The 17,044-nt window shown below is 37.6% G+C and overlaps 1 protein-coding gene across 3 annotated transcripts in view; it reads left to right on the top strand.

Annotated features, from left to right (window-relative positions):
- The window catches only part of Mmgt1 (membrane magnesium transporter 1), a 46,881-nt gene that overhangs the window by 4,726 nt on the left and 25,111 nt on the right, over nt 1–17,044 (top strand). The window contains exons 3-5 of one of the 3 annotated variants that reach the window (XM_005404604.2): nt 1,515–1,618; nt 2,945–3,064; nt 3,563–3,648. In XM_005404604.2, the coding sequence (XP_005404661.1) occupies nt 1,515–1,618; nt 2,945–3,053 (213 nt within the window). In that variant the 3' untranslated portion in view covers nt 3,054–3,064; nt 3,563–3,648. Of the gene's footprint in view, nt 1–1,514; nt 1,619–2,944; nt 3,065–3,562; nt 5,528–11,706; nt 11,840–17,044 lie in introns of those variants that run through there. The other 2 variants (XM_005404605.2, XM_005404603.2) reach the window with 2 other exon arrangements.

Raw genomic sequence — 17,044 nt, forward strand, 5'->3', positions numbered from 1 at the left:
AAAAAAAAAAAAAAAAAAAAAAAGAAAAAGAAAAAAGTCTCTTTGGTACACAGGAGGTTGGAGTGCAAACTGGTATTGCATAGTATGTTAGGTTTTAATTTAGAATAACAGCTTCTGGTTAATTTTGACTTTAGTTGGATATAATTGAGGATATGAGATGTTACTATTATCTCAGTCTGTCATCTTTGCTTTATTGTAGAGGCACACATTTTTATCTATGTGCAATAGTTTTCTTCTGATTAAAACTAGAAAACTTTAAAAATTCAGAATATCACAATCAAGAAAGTATGCTTATAATTCTGTGTTGGTTAATTCCAAACACTCAGCATTATTGTTTGTACAACCTTTTTGAAAAACAGTTTAGTATTAACCAGTAAACATGCATATTCAATATTATATTTCCACTCCTGGGCACCAGGAGACACACAAGAATGTTCATGTAGACATTGTAAAAGTAATAGAAAACAATATGAACACATGTCTTGCAACGCTGGAATGGATAAATTGTGGCGTTTTTGTATGAGGAAATACTATGAAAATGAATGGACTCCAACTGCATACTACAGCGGGCATGAATCTCAAATATTATGTGGAAGGAGAACGCTATACAGAAAAAATACACTTGAATCTATTTAAATAAAGTTCACAATGAGCAAAAGTAAACAGTATGTTTCAGAGATACATACGTACATAGCTGTAAAAATTATCAAGAAAAAAGGAACTGATTAATATACAATCAGAACCAATATTTCTTTTTTTCAATACTGGGGATTGAACCCAGGACCTCACACTGAGCTCCATCCCCAGTTTATTTTGAGACAGGATTTTGCTAAGTTGCCCAGGTTGCACTCGAGTGTGCAGTCCTCCTGCCTCAGCTTCCCAGAGTGTTGGGGTTACAGATGTGTGCCACCATGCCCGGCAAGAAAAATAGTTAACTTTGAGAGGGAAGGTAAAGGAAATAATCAGAGTGGGACACGTAGGACTTGAAAAGTACTGGGAAGCGTCTATTTCCTAAGCAGGTGGGGGGTAGATTGGTGTGTCGTCCCCCGCCCCCCCCCCAACCAGGAATTGACCTCACAACCTTGCGCTTGCCAGGCAGGTGCTGTGCAGCTGAGCTAAATCCCCAGGCCCGGTGTCTTTTTATTACTTCTCTTTACATAATACCTGTATGCATCGTGTATTCAGTGACATTGAACAATAATTTAAAAGTTCTTAGTTGCTCTTGGAAGCAAGTAATATTTAATAATTAAGTGGTTTGATACCATTCAGTACTCAGTGATTTTGTCTGAGTATGTTATATTTGGTTTTTGAAGCAGTGGAAGTATTTTTGCTGCCAAACCACAGAATTTATAGATCTTATTGTGTCTGAGTGCAAAGCATTTCAAGTGAGACTTGAACCCTTGATGTGTGATGCTGTGAGGACTGCCCCTTAGAAACCATATAGAAGGAAAGATTGTAAATGTCTCCTGTGGTATTTGTGTGCTTTTTAGTAATCTTAATTTTTATACTCACAGATAGTTCTTCAGACACTTCTGGCCTTTGCAGTTACCTGTTACGGTATAGTTCATATTGCAGGGGAGTTTAAAGACATGGATGCCACTTCAGAACTGAAGAATAAGTAAGTCTTTCCCTTTTCAGAGGCATTTAATTTCATAGGGATTTGCTTTAAATCTATAATCTACAGTGTATGTATTCTGGTACATAAAAATTGTTTTTGTTTTTATATTTTGATTAATCAGTTTATATGAGTAATGAGGTAAAAATATTGAGGCAGCGTTTGATAAGGTAGGAAAAATGCAAATTGAATGCCTGATTATTGATAGTAGAATGAGGTAGTAGTTTGTGGTATTTACTAGTTGCTTAAAATTATTGTTTTGTTGGTAGATGGAAATAGGTATAGGTAATTCCTCTGAAATTGTAACCAAGCTCCGTCTCTCTTTCCCCTTTCTTTCTTCCCTCCTCTCTATTTCCTTCCATCCCTCCTCCTTTTCTTCCCATTCTTTCTCTTTCATCCTTTCTTACCAACATAGTCTTTGGAAGAATAAGGCATTTTTCTATTTTCTCTTACTTGAAGCTGATTTGTGGCATAAGTGTTGCCTATAAGCTCTTTTCTATCCCTAGGTTAAAGAGTATTATTTTCCTTTTGTTTTTCTCCTGTACTTCTTATAAGCTATTCTCATGGGATTTGTTTGCTTTTCTTGCTCACATTTTACTTTATATTGGTTTAATTTCATCTCTGGACTTCATCTACCTTCCTGATCCTGAAAATATAAGCTGTGTATATTTTCTTAGAAGTGTTCACAGTGCCGGGTGTGGTGGCGCACCCCTGTAATCCCAGCACTCGAGAGGCTGAGGCAGGACTGTTGTGAGTTTGAGACCAGCCTGGGCTGCAAAATGAGCTCAAGGCCAGCCTGGACTGCATAGCGAAACCCTGTCTCAAAAAGGCAAAAAGAACCGGGCGTGGTGGTGCACTCCTGTAATCCCAGCACTCAGGAGGCTGAGGCAGGAGGATCGTTGCAAGTTCGAGACCAGCCTGGGCTACAAAAATGACCTCAAGGCCAGCCTGGACTGCATAGCGAGACCCTGTCTCAAAAAGAAGAAGAAGAAAAAAAAGAAGATAAAAAAAGTAAAAAAAAAGTGTTCACAATAAACATTTATGTGGTAGAGAGAGCTCATCCCGACCTTCAGTTTAATTCATTATTTACATTTGTTTTTATTTCTTCTTTATCTTTTTCTCTTTTAAAAATTTTTTCCCATCATTCACATTTTAAATAATCACCCATTGCACCTCCTGCTTTGTATGATGCTTTGTAGATGTTTAGGGGAGCTGACTTTGAGGTTTGAGTTTTTATAAAAGGAAAAGTTCTCCTGTTCTTTCTAGGAAAATAATATATAAAAGTGAGCACTAAAGCCATCTGACAAGGTATCTGTGAACTTATTTTAGACTATATCAATCTCATTGGAAAAGAAGAAGGCCAACTATCAGTATCGTTCTTACAAATAGTCTCGCAAGAATCACAGGCAAGGGGCCAGGAAAGAAAGGAGTAAAATAAAACAGCATCAGGTAGGTTGTAGCAGAATATAACATTTTGGCCAACAGGATGTACAGAGAGCCAAAGGGAATTTTTTGTTGTACTTGAAAGGTTTTTAGAACACAGATCTGTGAAGTGGTCACATGACTTGAATAGTAAGGTTCAAATGGGAATCATCAAAGGTACAATCTACTGGTTTTTAAAAGGCTTTGACATCAGCTACTGTTAGATTGCAGAGGTGATTAAAGTGGAGCGAGTATTTGGGTTACTGTTCGTAAGCCTCCTGAAAGGGATGGCTGAATAACAAACATTTGAGAACTTTTTGCTGCTTTTCCAGGTTCGGAATTTTCTTTGTATAGTAAAAAAGTGAGATACAGTATGATTATCATATATAGTCTGATTTCATGGACTTAGGACTTATTGAAAAATATAACCCATAGCAAACTCATAATTCATTAGAAGCCTGCATATTTTCAAGTAGGCTTTTATAAATATTTATCTAAAATCAATGCTTTGTTTTTCCTTTTAAGGACATTTGACACCTTAAGGAATCATCCCTCCTTTTATGTATTTAATCACCGTGGTCGTGTACTGTTCCAGCCTTCAGAAACAACAAATTCTTCAAACCAAGATGCATTGTCCTCTAACACATCACTGAAGTTACGAAAACTTGATACACTGCGCCGTTAAGATTTTTACAAATTGTAGTATCAGGATAGGACAGGACACAGAGCTGAATGTTGGAGTTTGGGGTGCGAAGTACTCGCCCCAATCAGTATTTATATTGACCTTTCAGACCTAATTTAAAAAAAAAATCTATGGCCCCTGTTCGTACACTGTTCATGAGGTTGTTACTAGAGTATATACATTATCTGTGAAATGAGTCTTTGATCTTTCATATAGGGAATTTTTTTCATTTCAAACAAATTTGCATCTTTTATACAAGTTACTGTTTTGAACACATGAAAAATGATGGTGGTGTTTGAGATTATTTATTTACTTAGATTTCTTTTGCACTACAGGTTTTAGCAATCTTTTTTGGAGATACCGTATGACTACTGCGTTTTGCAGCCCGAATGACAGTAAAGTGGTCTTCAGTTCTTGTCAAATTCTGAAATGGTGATTTCTCACTTTTTCTTATGTCCCATAAAAAGTGGTTCTGCTTTCACAGATATTTGCCAATTTTTACTTCTCACCCCCCAGCACTCCCAGCTAACATCAGCTGTCTTGTTTGATCACTTCTCTGAGATCATGTGCAGTAAGCAATTTTTGTGTCAGAAATTCTGTCATAGCAAATATATTTAACAAGCTCAGCTTGCTCTAAGGCTGCTTCTGTTCTGTTCAGTTAGCTGTAAAGAATTTCCCTGATTATATGGTATTAAGAATAGTGGAAGATGACTATAAAGTGAGTTGCGATTTTATTATCCTGCCTGCCTATGTAGAAGAATAGTAATCAGTGAGGAAAAGTGATTAAGCCAGTTTTAACTTATTCAAAGTCTGTGTTAGTCTATTTAATACTAAGCTAGTAAATTAGTGAAAATGAGGAAAACTCATTAATCTAAAGGCATATGCAAAGGAATTAAGCCAAATATGTTCTAAATATTTGGAACTAATATATTCAGTTTGTTTAGACAATTAAGGTCATGTAAGGAATTGCTGTTGTAGTTCCTGATTTATACCTGGCTTACCATTTCACATCTTCCCTGTACGGTGCTGAAGATAAAGATGAGGATACAAAGTTGAATTTATGCACAAACAGTAATTTTACTCTTAGAGAAGTTAGGCCAGCTCTTTGGGCAAAAAAATAAAATTAAAAAAAACCTACAGGAAGCTCAACTTTATTTTTCTTTTTAGAAAACATTGTTCTTGTTGAATTGTATAGATACAAGGAATTACTTCCGTTGAACTGTACAGGTGTAAAGGGAATAACTGTATGCAGATTTGAAAAGGAAATACCGTTTGGGCAAGAGCCATAAGATGCCCTTATACTTGATGACATGTTTCCCTTAGAAATGAGTCTCAGCCCTTCTGTTCTGCCTGGTAATGCACAGCCCCATAGGACAACATTATTTTATCATTGGATTTTTATTGTTTTCGTTTACCAGCTCAATCTGTGGAACATTGACTCTGCTCTCTAATGAGAACAAAGTTAGAATCTGTTGGTAACTTAAAATAATTTAGAAATGTGTTAGAAATGTGAAGTTAGGGATTAAAGTGATAATAATGAAGTCAAAATACTGTGCGAAAAACCAGCCTCTTAAATTAGGCCCGTCTATTGTTTCCTCAGGTACGACTTGATTTGGAAGAGCCTCTTATTTTCTTCTCTTGTGGGGCTATCTTCCTTTCCTAATGTGTTTTTGTAGCACTGTTACTGAGATATAATTCACATGGCTTGTAACTCATCTATTTAATGGGTAAAGTTAAGTGATTTTTTATTTTTTGTATTTTTTATTTTTTTGGTCTTTGAGACAGGGTCTCCCTGTGCAGTTCAGGCTGGCCTTGAGCTCACTTTATAGACCAGGCTGGTCTCGAACTTGCAAGGATCCTCCTGCCTCAGCCTCCCACGTGCTGGGATTACAGGTGTGCACCACCATGCCCGGCCTGATTTTTAAAATATATCCACAAACTTGTGCAACCATGATCGCAGTCAAAGTTAGGGTATTATATTACCCCAAAAGGAGTTCTGAACTCTGTAGCAGTTGCCTCTCATTTTCTTCCAGTACCCACCCCCAGCCCTAGGCAACCACTTCTTTTTCCATAGCTATGTCTGTTCTGATCATTTAATATAAGTGGATTCGTATCTAGTCTTTCGTGACTGATTACCCAAATAGAGTTTTCTCTGTGCAATGAAATGTTCTCATCTTGAGAACTTACTACAGTGAAAGGAAGTGGTCAGTAAGTCAGCAGACTTAAGGAGGGAGGGCCAGATACCCAATAGGTTTCTCAGTTAATCTTATGCTGAGTAGTTTTTCCTCATAAGCCAAGCAATCGTGATATACTATTACTTATAAAATTTTGAATAGTTTCTAGAACAGGTATGGAAATCTCTCTTTTTCTGCCCAGTCAGGAAAATCCTGCTAAAAATGATGCCAGATAATTTGGCAAAAAATTGATATAGCAGTTGTCGGGTGTGTGTAACTTTGCTAGGAGCTTGTATACCTCGGGCCAGGTGAGCGCCCCAAATCTGTTCTTAAATTTATGCCAGTGACTCTGTGTTGTCTGTGTTAAGGTTTGTACCATAGGACTGAAGGTGATTTGAGTGGATTGTAACAGTGCTAAATGTATTAAGTATGAAATGTTACTTATAGCACTATAAAGTAGTCCATTACTACCTAGGGTAGTTAAAAATATGTAATGATAATGAACTAATTAAGCCTGCAGTTGACTCTGATTTCAGTAACAATTCAGAAGTATGAGAAGTATGCACCAATGAAAGTTCTCCAGAATACAGGAAGACTCCTTAATAATCAGGGAACCAGCCAAATACGATGGGCCAGTAGCCCAGCAGCAGAAAATGCAGATCAGTGAGTTGGAGACATGCTCTGTAACTCCCAAGTAATTAATTGTTTCCTAAGCAATGCGGCTTACTTTTGAGTGGCATGACAGCATCTTTCTGGTTGTATGTGGCCTGTTTCCATGATGCACTGAGTAGCGTTGTTTCTTGTGAACATCGATGCTTACAATACCACGCTAAACACATTCTCTTTGGATATGTTTCCTCTCTTTAAATGATCTTCCCTGTCTAATAAATAAATGATTGTCTCACCCTGTTTTTGGTAGTGTTTTTTTTTTTTGTTTTGTTTTGTTTTGTCTTTTTGAGACAGGGTCTCGCTATGTGGTTCAGGCTGGCCTTGAGCTCACTTTATAGCCCAGGCTGGCCTCGACCTCGAACTATCCTCCTGCCTCAGCATCCTGAGTGCTGGGATTACATACAGGCGTGAGCCACCATGCCCGGCTTTGTTTTTTGTTTTTTATCTCATTTCTTTTGCTTCTCTGTCCCCAGAAAAATGTAAGAGCTAATTTTATGACTGTATTTTTTCCAGTGTGTTAGTGTTTTCCTAAATTCAATGGATACTTTAACTGTATGTGTAAAGTCTTGTTGTAATTTTTATGTTTTTATAGCCCAAATAGAATGTTAATTTCATATTTATGTTTATAAATCATCAAATGCCCTTCAAAGTATGAGTTGGTCTTTATTTTTCTGGACTGGAGTTTGAACCTAGGTCTTTATGTTTTTTTTGCAGACAAGGTCTCACTATGTAGTGCAGGCTGGCTTTGAACTCACTTCTGTAGCCCAGATTAGCCTCAAACTCACCACAATCTTCCTGCCTCAGCCTCCTGAGTGCTAGGAGTATAGGTTGTGCCACTAGGCCCGGCGTTGAACCTAGGATCTTTGCACTGAGCTACATCCCCAACCCTTTTAAAATTTTTTACAGTTTGAGGCAGGTCTTGCTAAGTTGTTGAGTTGCTCAGGGTGGTTTTGAACGTGCAGTCCTCCTGCTTCAGCCATCCAGAGTGCTGGGATTATAGGAGTGCACCATCACACCCAGCCAAGAGTTGGTCCTGGAGCAACAGTGCCTAATCATTCTGTCGCAAAGTTTGTTATAGACTCAAAAGTGCCTCTTAAATCGTACTTAACAGGAAAGCATTCTGATTAAGGCATCAAGGGCAAATGTAACACTTAATGAAAATTCAAGGGGAGGGTCTAGTTTGTAAAACTTCACACTTAACTACCATATATTGAAAACACTACCACTATTCTACTTTACTTAACATATCAAAATAACCTAATGAAGTGTTCTGGAAAAGGGGGGAAAGTAGATATATGCATGTGGCAAAGCGATGAGATTGTACAGAAAGATGTAAAATTCAAACTTCTGCCCCGTTCCCCCCCACCCAGATATTTAACCTGTAGAGGTAACCAGCTTCAAGTGTTTTGTATTTTTGTTTGTTAGAAAATTTTATATATATATATATATAAATTTTTTTTTCAGTACTGGGGATTGAACCGAGGGCCTTGACACTGAGCTACATCCCCAGCCCTTCATTTAAAAATATTGAGACGGGGTCTCCAAGTTGTCTAGGCTAGGCTCAAACTTACAATCCTCCTGCGTCAGCCTCCCAGAGTGCTGGTGGTATAGGCATGTGCCACCATCCCTGGCAGCAAATAATGCACTTTAAAAATTTTGTACAATAATGGAATCAGACTATATACACTCTTCTGTACCTTGCTCTTGTTTTGCTACTTGTATTTTATAAGACCGTTCTGTATCATTATACTCAGAAATACTCTTTTTTCAGTCTGACTTATCGGTACACTTTAGATATACAGAATGATTGCATTCATCATAGGGAATTTGTCCCTGTACGTGATATAACTTGTTTTTTTTCCCATTCCCCCACCCTCCCTTCAACCACTCCCCATTTCCAAAAGCTTTGTTTCCTTCTTTTTTTTTTTTTACTTTTCCCTTCATTCCTTTCCCCCTCCCTTCTCTCTTGTTCCCCTCCCCATTTGAACGTTTTCTTCCTAAGACACATTCTTTTTAATGACTATGATATTCCAATTCGTTATAAATGTTTAAATATTGATGCACTTTGGGTGTTCCCAATATTTTATTCTTACTAGTCTTATTGCAATGAACATACTTGTACATTTAATGAGATTGTGTCTACAGGGTTAATTCCTACAGTGGAATTTCTGGATCAAAAGGTATTTTTCACTTGCAGTTGTATAGCTGCTGCAGAATTGTCCTCCAGAAAATTTCGCCCTGTATACTTGCACATATAATGTGATTATTTACCAGACCCATGCCAATCCTGGTTGCTAAACGTTTTAAGTTTGATCGCTTGAAAATGAACAAATGGTTTCTTTCATTTTAATGAAAATTTAATGCCTTTTAATGGAAATGGAACATATCTTTCATGTGTATTGGTTCCGGATATTTTCTGTGAACTGTATGATCATGTTCTGTTTTCTAGTAAATGATTTTCTAATTTGTATGAGCTTTTTGAAAGCTAAGAATATTAGTCCATTGTCATTTGATTTGTAATATTTTCCTCGGCTTCATTTATTTATGTAGTTATAGTTATCAGTCTTCAAGGCTTTTAGGATTTTTACCTCGCTGAAGAAAGGGCTTTACATTTCAGAATAAACTTAGCATATTTTTTCAGTATTCTCACTGTTATTTTTTAACATTTAAATATTTATTTGAAATATATGTAGTGGGAATTAAGGACAGATTCAGCGTTTTTCTTCCCTAAAGATGTCTCTGGTTATCCCAATCTCACTTGTTGATTTTCCACATTGATTGAAAAAGCCATTTCCACTCCTACATTGAATTTCCAAACATATTCAGATCTGTTTCTGGACTCTGCAATTGGGTACCAAAACTTCTACTTTAAGTAGTTTTAGTTGTACACTTTCTTACTTGGTTTTGCTAGTCTGTTATTTCCAGGTCAGTTTTCATTATCATTTTGTCCAAATCTAAAATCATATTGATATTTTACCTAAAATTTTGTTTTGAAAAACTTCAGACCTACAGAAATGTGAAAGAATATCATGATAAACGTTTCATTTAGATTCATAATTCAAAGTCACCATTCTTAACATTTTTCCAGTTGCCTTTTCTTTCCAAATATGCCTTTTCCTTTCTTTAGTAAGTTGAGATAAGTTGCAGAATTTATCAAAATGCTCCATGGCATCCCTAGATAGGCCAGCATGCCTCTTCTCCAAGAGTGAAGAAGGCGTTCTCCCATTTGACCATATAATATTCTCCCAACTAAGACTGACCATCCTCTGATATTACTTCAAGTTCAGATTTATCCATGTGTCCCCAGAATAGCTTTTATAGCTGCTTCCTCAAGGTTCATAAATTACGTTGATCAGTGTGTCTCTTTTCAACAGGCCCTCTACTTTTTTAAAATGCCATTTTTATACATGTTTTTCTAAGAACTGTTTAGACTTAACAGCAAACTTAGGAAGACAATGCAGAGTTCTCATATACCCACACCCAGTTTCCTGTATTACTAGCTTATTAGCATAAGACATTTGATAAAATCAATGAGCTATATTAATACTTTCTTATTAATTAAACTCCATACTTTATTCGGATTTCCTTGGATTATACCTCATGTCAATTTTGTGTTCCAGGATCTTATTGGCTACGCCACATTACATTAGTGATCGTATCTTTGCTCCTCTTGGCAGTGACATTTTCTTAAATTTGTTATTTTATTTTACTTTACTTTACTTACTTTTTACTTTACTTTTGCTTTGGAGATTGAACTCAAGGCCTTCACACAGAGCTACATGCCTAGCCCTTAACTTTTTTTCTTTTTAATTTTGAAACAAGGTTTCCCTAAGTTGCTCAGGCTAGGGTGAAACAAAAGATCCTGCTGCCTCAGCGCCTCAGACTGCTGGGGGTTATAGGCATGCAGCATGATACCTGGCTGATTTTTCTTGTTTTCGTTCTCAACAGTTTTGAGGAGTACTGTTTAGGTGTTCTGTAGAATGTTCCTCTACTGGGATTTGTCTAATATTTTCCCCATAATTAGACTAGGATTGTGTGCTTTTGGGGAGAAGAATACCAAGGTAAACTGCCCGTATCATTACCTATCAAAGGCACATATGAGATAAGATCGAAATATATGGTGAATGTCTAAATAGAAAAATAAACTATGTTAGTAAAGGACACATTGCCATCTATCCTCCTTGAAATACCCTCCATCACTTCAAACACACTCCTTGCGTCCTTCTGACTGCTTTTTTTTTTGTACCAGAAATCAAACTCAGGGCCTCATGCTTCCCAGGCAGGTGCTGTGCCACTGAGCTACACCCCTGGATCTGGCCGCTTTCTGAAGCAGTTCTGGCAGTCCTCTTGTGTCTTCACAAGGTGTAATAAAGACAGTGAATGCGCTGCTACTGGGTCCCATCCAAAAGAAAGGCAGTCTCCTAAAAACATTAGGGCATGTTCCCATTCACCAGGTCTGGCACCATATGACTGCCGGCTGTTCCACAAAATCAAAATGACCACAAACATAAACATTTTTAATTGATTTAGGAAATCAGTGCAGTCGAGACAGCACAACTAAAGACAATTATAAAGGACTTCCAGAGCTATTTCAGAATGTGGCAAGAATGGTGGGACAAGTGTGTTCAAAATAAGGGGGAGTCTTTTCAGGGGAATTTCTGGTAATGTGTCTTATTGTATAATTTTAAAATTTAAACATATACCATATTTTTCTATCATACCCTGTATTTATATCACTGCTGATGTTAACCCAGATCACCTGACTGAGGTAGTTTATCGGGGTTCCATACTGCAAAACTACATTTTTCCCCTTTCCATATTACACTTTTTGGAAGGAAGCCACCATACATTCATTGTCCATAGTTAGGGTGGGAGGAGTTACACTCCACTTCTGGGATATGTTTCCTCCCCTGCTTTTTAATTTATTCACTCATTTATGTATCTGTGTTTGGATTGATGCATGTTTATTATTTGTGTTATCATGAATACTATTTTATTTTGCTGTTGTAATTGATCGGATTGCAAACTTTGGGAATTCTCTCAGTGGACTCCTGACCTACCCTTCATGGTGGATTTTATTTTAGCACTTCCTTACTTTCTAGTGCTAAAAGATGTTCCAGGCTCATGTATATTTCCTTCTCCAGTCCTAGAATCAACCATTGCTCCAGGAAGCCTGGTTCCTTTTCTCAAGAATGGTGTCATCAACCAAGACCTGGCCACTGCATTTACTCATTGCTATAACCATTTCATTGCTTCTTGGTCATTTCAACAAATAGGGTAAGGAAGCATGCAACATACTAATGCACATATACATGTACATTTACACATAATTGTAGATATTTCTGTATGTAACATCGTTGTTTCTATCTAAATTACTTTCTCATTGCTGTTACACAATAACTGATACCCAAAACCCTAAAGAGGAAAGGTTTATTATGGTTCACATTTTGTAGTGGTTTCAGTCCATAGCCTGCTAGTTCCAAGGCAGGCATGGCCGAGGGGCGTGGCAGAGGAGGCTTGCTTATGGCATAGCAGTCAGGAAGCAGGGGTCGGGGTGGATGGAAGGAGACAGACCCTTCCAGGCTGCGTCCCTAGTAACCCACTTACTCTAACCAGGATTCACCTCCCAAATCATATTGAGCTATAAACTCACCAGTAGGCTAATCCACTGATGCGTATCCATCCCTACAATTCATCTCCCAAAAGCCGCATGTGGCTATGAGGGCATGACGTTTTGGGGGGACACCCAGATATAAACTAGAACATCCACTTAGTGAAACATGATTTCATACTGATGTTCAGTCCAATACCACATGGATTATTGTAACCTCTTTTCCTTTGTAAACTCCCACTCCGACTTCCACAATCTACTATTCACTTACTTGAATTGTCTGATTCCAACACATGTGTAAAGTGGTTTCAGAATTGTTAAACTCCAGCCAGGTGTGGTGGTGTACACCTGTAATCTCAGCACTCGGGCAGAGGCAGGAGGATCCTTGCAAGTTTGAGGCCAGCCTGGGCTGCAAAGTAAGCTCAAGGCCAGCCTGAACTGCATAGCGAGACCCTGTTTTGAAAAGACAAAGGAAAAAAAAAATAGAATTGTTAAACTCCATACACTCATGGGAAGCATTGTTATCAAACAGAACCCAGTGATAATGTAGGTTAGTTCTTTGTCCTTACTTTTCTAGACCTGACTCCTTTCCAAAGTTACTTTACGTTACTTTTCTGCCCTCTTCAGTCTGTTTGTTTCCTACTTTTGTAATAGACTGTATGGTCACATTGTGCGTTCTTTTTTTTTTAGTGTTTTAACACCAGGTTTCATTCTGTAGTTCAGGTTGGCTTTAAAGTCACAGAAATCCTCCTGCCCCAGCCTGTGGTCCTATTCTGCATTCAATTCTGGAATTCCCCTGACCTTGTGAGTGATTTTTTTAAAAATGTGTACATTAGAGTTCACTTTTTCTTTCCTAAAGTTCAGTGGGTTTTAACAAATCTATGACATGTACCCACAATTACATTATTATACAGAGTATATACACAACCCTAAATATCCCTGTGCTTCACTTATTTTTCCCTCCTTCTCCTTCCATTAACCACTGCCTCTTACACTATAATGTTGCCTTTTCCAGAATGTTACTTAGTTGAAATCATACACTATGTAGCCCAAATTGGCTTCTTTCACTTAGGAATATGTATTCAGGTTTCCTCTAAGTCTCTCTGTGTCTTGATAGCTCCTTTATTTTTATTTCTGGGTAATAGGCCATTATGTGGGTGTTTCTACAGTTCATCCATTCAACTACTGAAATACATCTTTCGTTGTTTCCATTGTTTGCTGGTTATAACAAGCTTGCTGTTAACATTCACATGTAGGTTTCTGGGTGGACATCATTTTTCAAATTAATTGGGTAAATACCAAGGAACGCTATTGCTGGGTCATAAGGTAAAATTATGTTGAACATTATAAGAAATTGCTAAACTGTCCTCCAAAGTGGTGGTACCATTTTGTATTCCCGTCCACCACTGAAGGAGAATTCCTATTGTCCTACATCCTGGCCAGCAGTTGGTATTGTCGTTTTTTTGATTTTTTCTTTTGGTTTTTCTCCGGTACCGAGAACCGAACTCACGACCTTGCGCTTGCCAGGCAGGCGCTTTGCTGCTGAGCTAAATCCCCAGCCCGGTATTGTCGGTTTTTGAATGATAATTACCTTTACAGGTATATAGTGATAAATACTCGTTACTGTTTATAGTAGGAGCCTCTCAGTGACAAATGATGTAGAGCATATGTTCATGTGCTTATTCGTCATCTATTTCCTTCGATGTGTCTGTTCAGATCTTCTGTCTATTTTCAAATTGGTTTCTTATTCTTTTTTATAACACTTCATTGTATGTTTTGAATCTGTGCCCTTCCTAATCATGCCCCCAGAACTGGGATGTGTATTTTGCAAGTATCTTCTCCCAGTGGCTTGTCTTTTCATTCTTTCTTTGTTTTTTTTGTTTTGGGTAATTTTTTTTTTTTTTTTTTTTTTTGAGACAGCATGTAGCTATCTGGTGCAGGCTGGCCTTGAACACACTTAGGTGGTCAGGTTGGCCTTGAACTCATGGCAGTCCTCCTGCCTCGGTCTTCTAAGTTCTGGGATTATAGGCATGCGCCACCATGCCTGGGTGGCATTGAATTCGAAAGCTCATTTCCAGCCCTAAGTTTTTCTAGAGTTTCTTACCTGTTTTCTGGTAGAGTTTTATAGTTTTCATTTTACATTTAGGTTGATAACCCATTTTAATTTCCAGGAACACTAAAATATCTGTGTCTGAGTTCAATTTTTTTCATGGGAACATCCATTTGATCCAGTGCTGTTTGTTGAAAAGAGTATGCAGGCATTTTTCCATTTAATTGCCATTGTGCCTTTGTAAAAAACAAAACAAAACAAAACAAAAATAAAGCCAGTTGACTCTAAATGTGTGCATCCATTTCTGGGCTGTCGATTCTGTTCTTTAATCAATGTATCTGTTCTTTTTCCAATATTACACTGTGCGATTACCATAGCATTATACTTTGTCTTAGTCACTTTTCCACTCGATAAGATATAATACCTGAAACCGGCAACTTAAAGGAGAGCTTTATCTGGGCTCACAGTTTGTTTTGTTTTGTTTCTTTTCTTTTCTTTTCCTTGCCTTTTTTTTTTCATTTGTTTGTTTTTTGAGGTGGTCTAGCTATATAGTTCAAATTGGTCCTGAACTCACTATGTAGCCCAGACTGGCCTTGAACTCTCGGCAGTCCTGCTGCCTCAGCCTCCCGAGTGCTGGGGTTATAGGCATGCACCTCCACGCCTGGCCTGGCTCACGGTTTCAATCCGTAGTTGGCTGGCTCCAAGGCAGAAACCACAAGGTGGAAGGGCCTGAGAAGAGGAAAGCATGAGCGGCCAGGAAGCAGAGCTCCAAGGGAGGGGCAGGGAGGGAGGTACACCCTTCCTGAGCATGCCTAGTGATGTGACCCAGTGACCCACCCCCAACAGCACAGTCCTTCACTGAACTCACCCATGAATCCACTTGTGAGAAGGCATCTGCATAATCTACTCATCCTCCAAAATCTGATCTCTGAATACATGAGGTCTTCGGGGGACATTCTAAATAGTCACCGTAACAGACTTGAAATTGGGTGTGGTACTTCCTCGAATTTTGTCCTTACTTCGCAGTACTGTTGTTGGATATTCAGGGGTTTTCATCTTTCTCTATAAACTTTATCATCAGTTTGTCAGTGGCTACAAATTAACCTTGCTGACTATTTTTTATTGGGACCTCTTTGAATCCATAGATCACTCGGAATGACTGATACCTTAACACCAAATCTAATTAGTGAACAAGAAATACTTCTCCGTGTATATAGATGTTGCAGTTTTCCACATATAAATCCTGTGCATATCTTGTTTGATTTATACATATCTCATTATTTTGGTGCTATTGCAAATAATATTGTTTTAAAATGTCAAATTCCAATTGTTGGTGTTTGGGAAAGCAGTTGAATTTTGGATATTAGCCTTGTATCCTACTCCTTGTCATTATTGATACAAATCAAGAGGGTATCTTGAATTTTGTCAAATGCATTTGTAGCATCTATTGGGATAATTATATTTTTCCTATTAAAATGATGAATTAAAAGAATTAACAACTGGGATCTCATCTTACTGAAAAGTTTTTGTACATGAAAAGAAATCAATAGAGTAAAAAGAAAACCCATGAATTGGGAAAAAAATTTAGCCAACTGCCCCTCAGACAAAGGACTTCTACCTAGGACATATAAAGAATTCAAAAAAAATCAGGCCCCCAAAATTCAAAAACCCAATCCAAAAATGGGCATCTGAGATGAATATACACTTCTCAGATGAAAAAATACTAATGGCGAATAAATACATGAAAAAATGTTCAATATTGTTTGTCATTCGAGAAATGCAAATTAAAACAATACTGAGATTCCATCTCACCCCAGAAAGGATGGCTGTCATCAAGAAATCAACCAATGACAAATGCTGGAGAGGCTGTGGGGAGAAAGCAACCCACTCCACTGCTGATGGGAGTGTAGATTGGTGAAACCACTGCGGAAATCAGTTTGGAGATTCTTCACAAAACTAGGATTGGAAGTCCCACTTAACCCAGCTATTCCACTTCTGGGTATTTTCCCAGAAGAATTAAAAACATCATACCACAGCGATATATGTGCACCTATGTTTATAGCAGCACAATTTGTTACAGCTAAATCTTGGAAACAACCCAAATGCCCATCAAATGAGGAATGGATAAAAAAGATGTGGTATTTTTATAGAATGGAGTATTACACCACTATAAAAAAGATAAACTCAAGGCTTTTGTAGGTAAATGGATGCAACTAAAGACCATACTCATGAGTGAAATAAATCGGACCCACATGTGTAAACATCATATTGTCTCTCTGGTGTAGGAACCTGAAAGAGTAAGTAAAACTCAAAATGTACAATAGATGATACAAAAGGGAAAGAAATTGCTCAAAGGAAGGAACAACTGGGATGAAGGAAAGGAGAAAAAGAACGAAGGATTGGAAAAAATATATATGGAAGGATAACTGGGATAACTGTACTGCTGATGTCTAATGGTTTATTGAAGGAACAGTTAATGCTTAAATTTTTGACCAATTTTGCATGCTTATATCTGGTAACCTGAACAACTAATTTGAAGTCAACAATATACAATATAACAACCACTGGTGAATTCCTACCATCTTGTCTAGTGAAACTGTGTATTATCTCTAATGTTTTATCTAATAGTTTTTTTAAATTCTCTTTAATGGTTCGAGCAATCTTCTATTTTTATATCTGATAATCTGAGCAATGTAGTTGAAGATAACAATATGTAATATAACAACCACTGTTAATTCCTATCATTTTGTTTTGAAACCCTGTATCACTTTTAATGTTCTTGCTTTGTTTTTTTGTTTGTGATGTTGGTATGCTGCTATTC

This window comes from Chinchilla lanigera, unplaced genomic scaffold, assembly GCF_000276665.1.
Source record: "Chinchilla lanigera isolate Chin_1 unplaced genomic scaffold, ChiLan1.0 scaffold00088, whole genome shotgun sequence".
In the NCBI taxonomy this organism is placed as follows: Eukaryota; Metazoa; Chordata; class Mammalia; order Rodentia; family Chinchillidae; genus Chinchilla; species Chinchilla lanigera.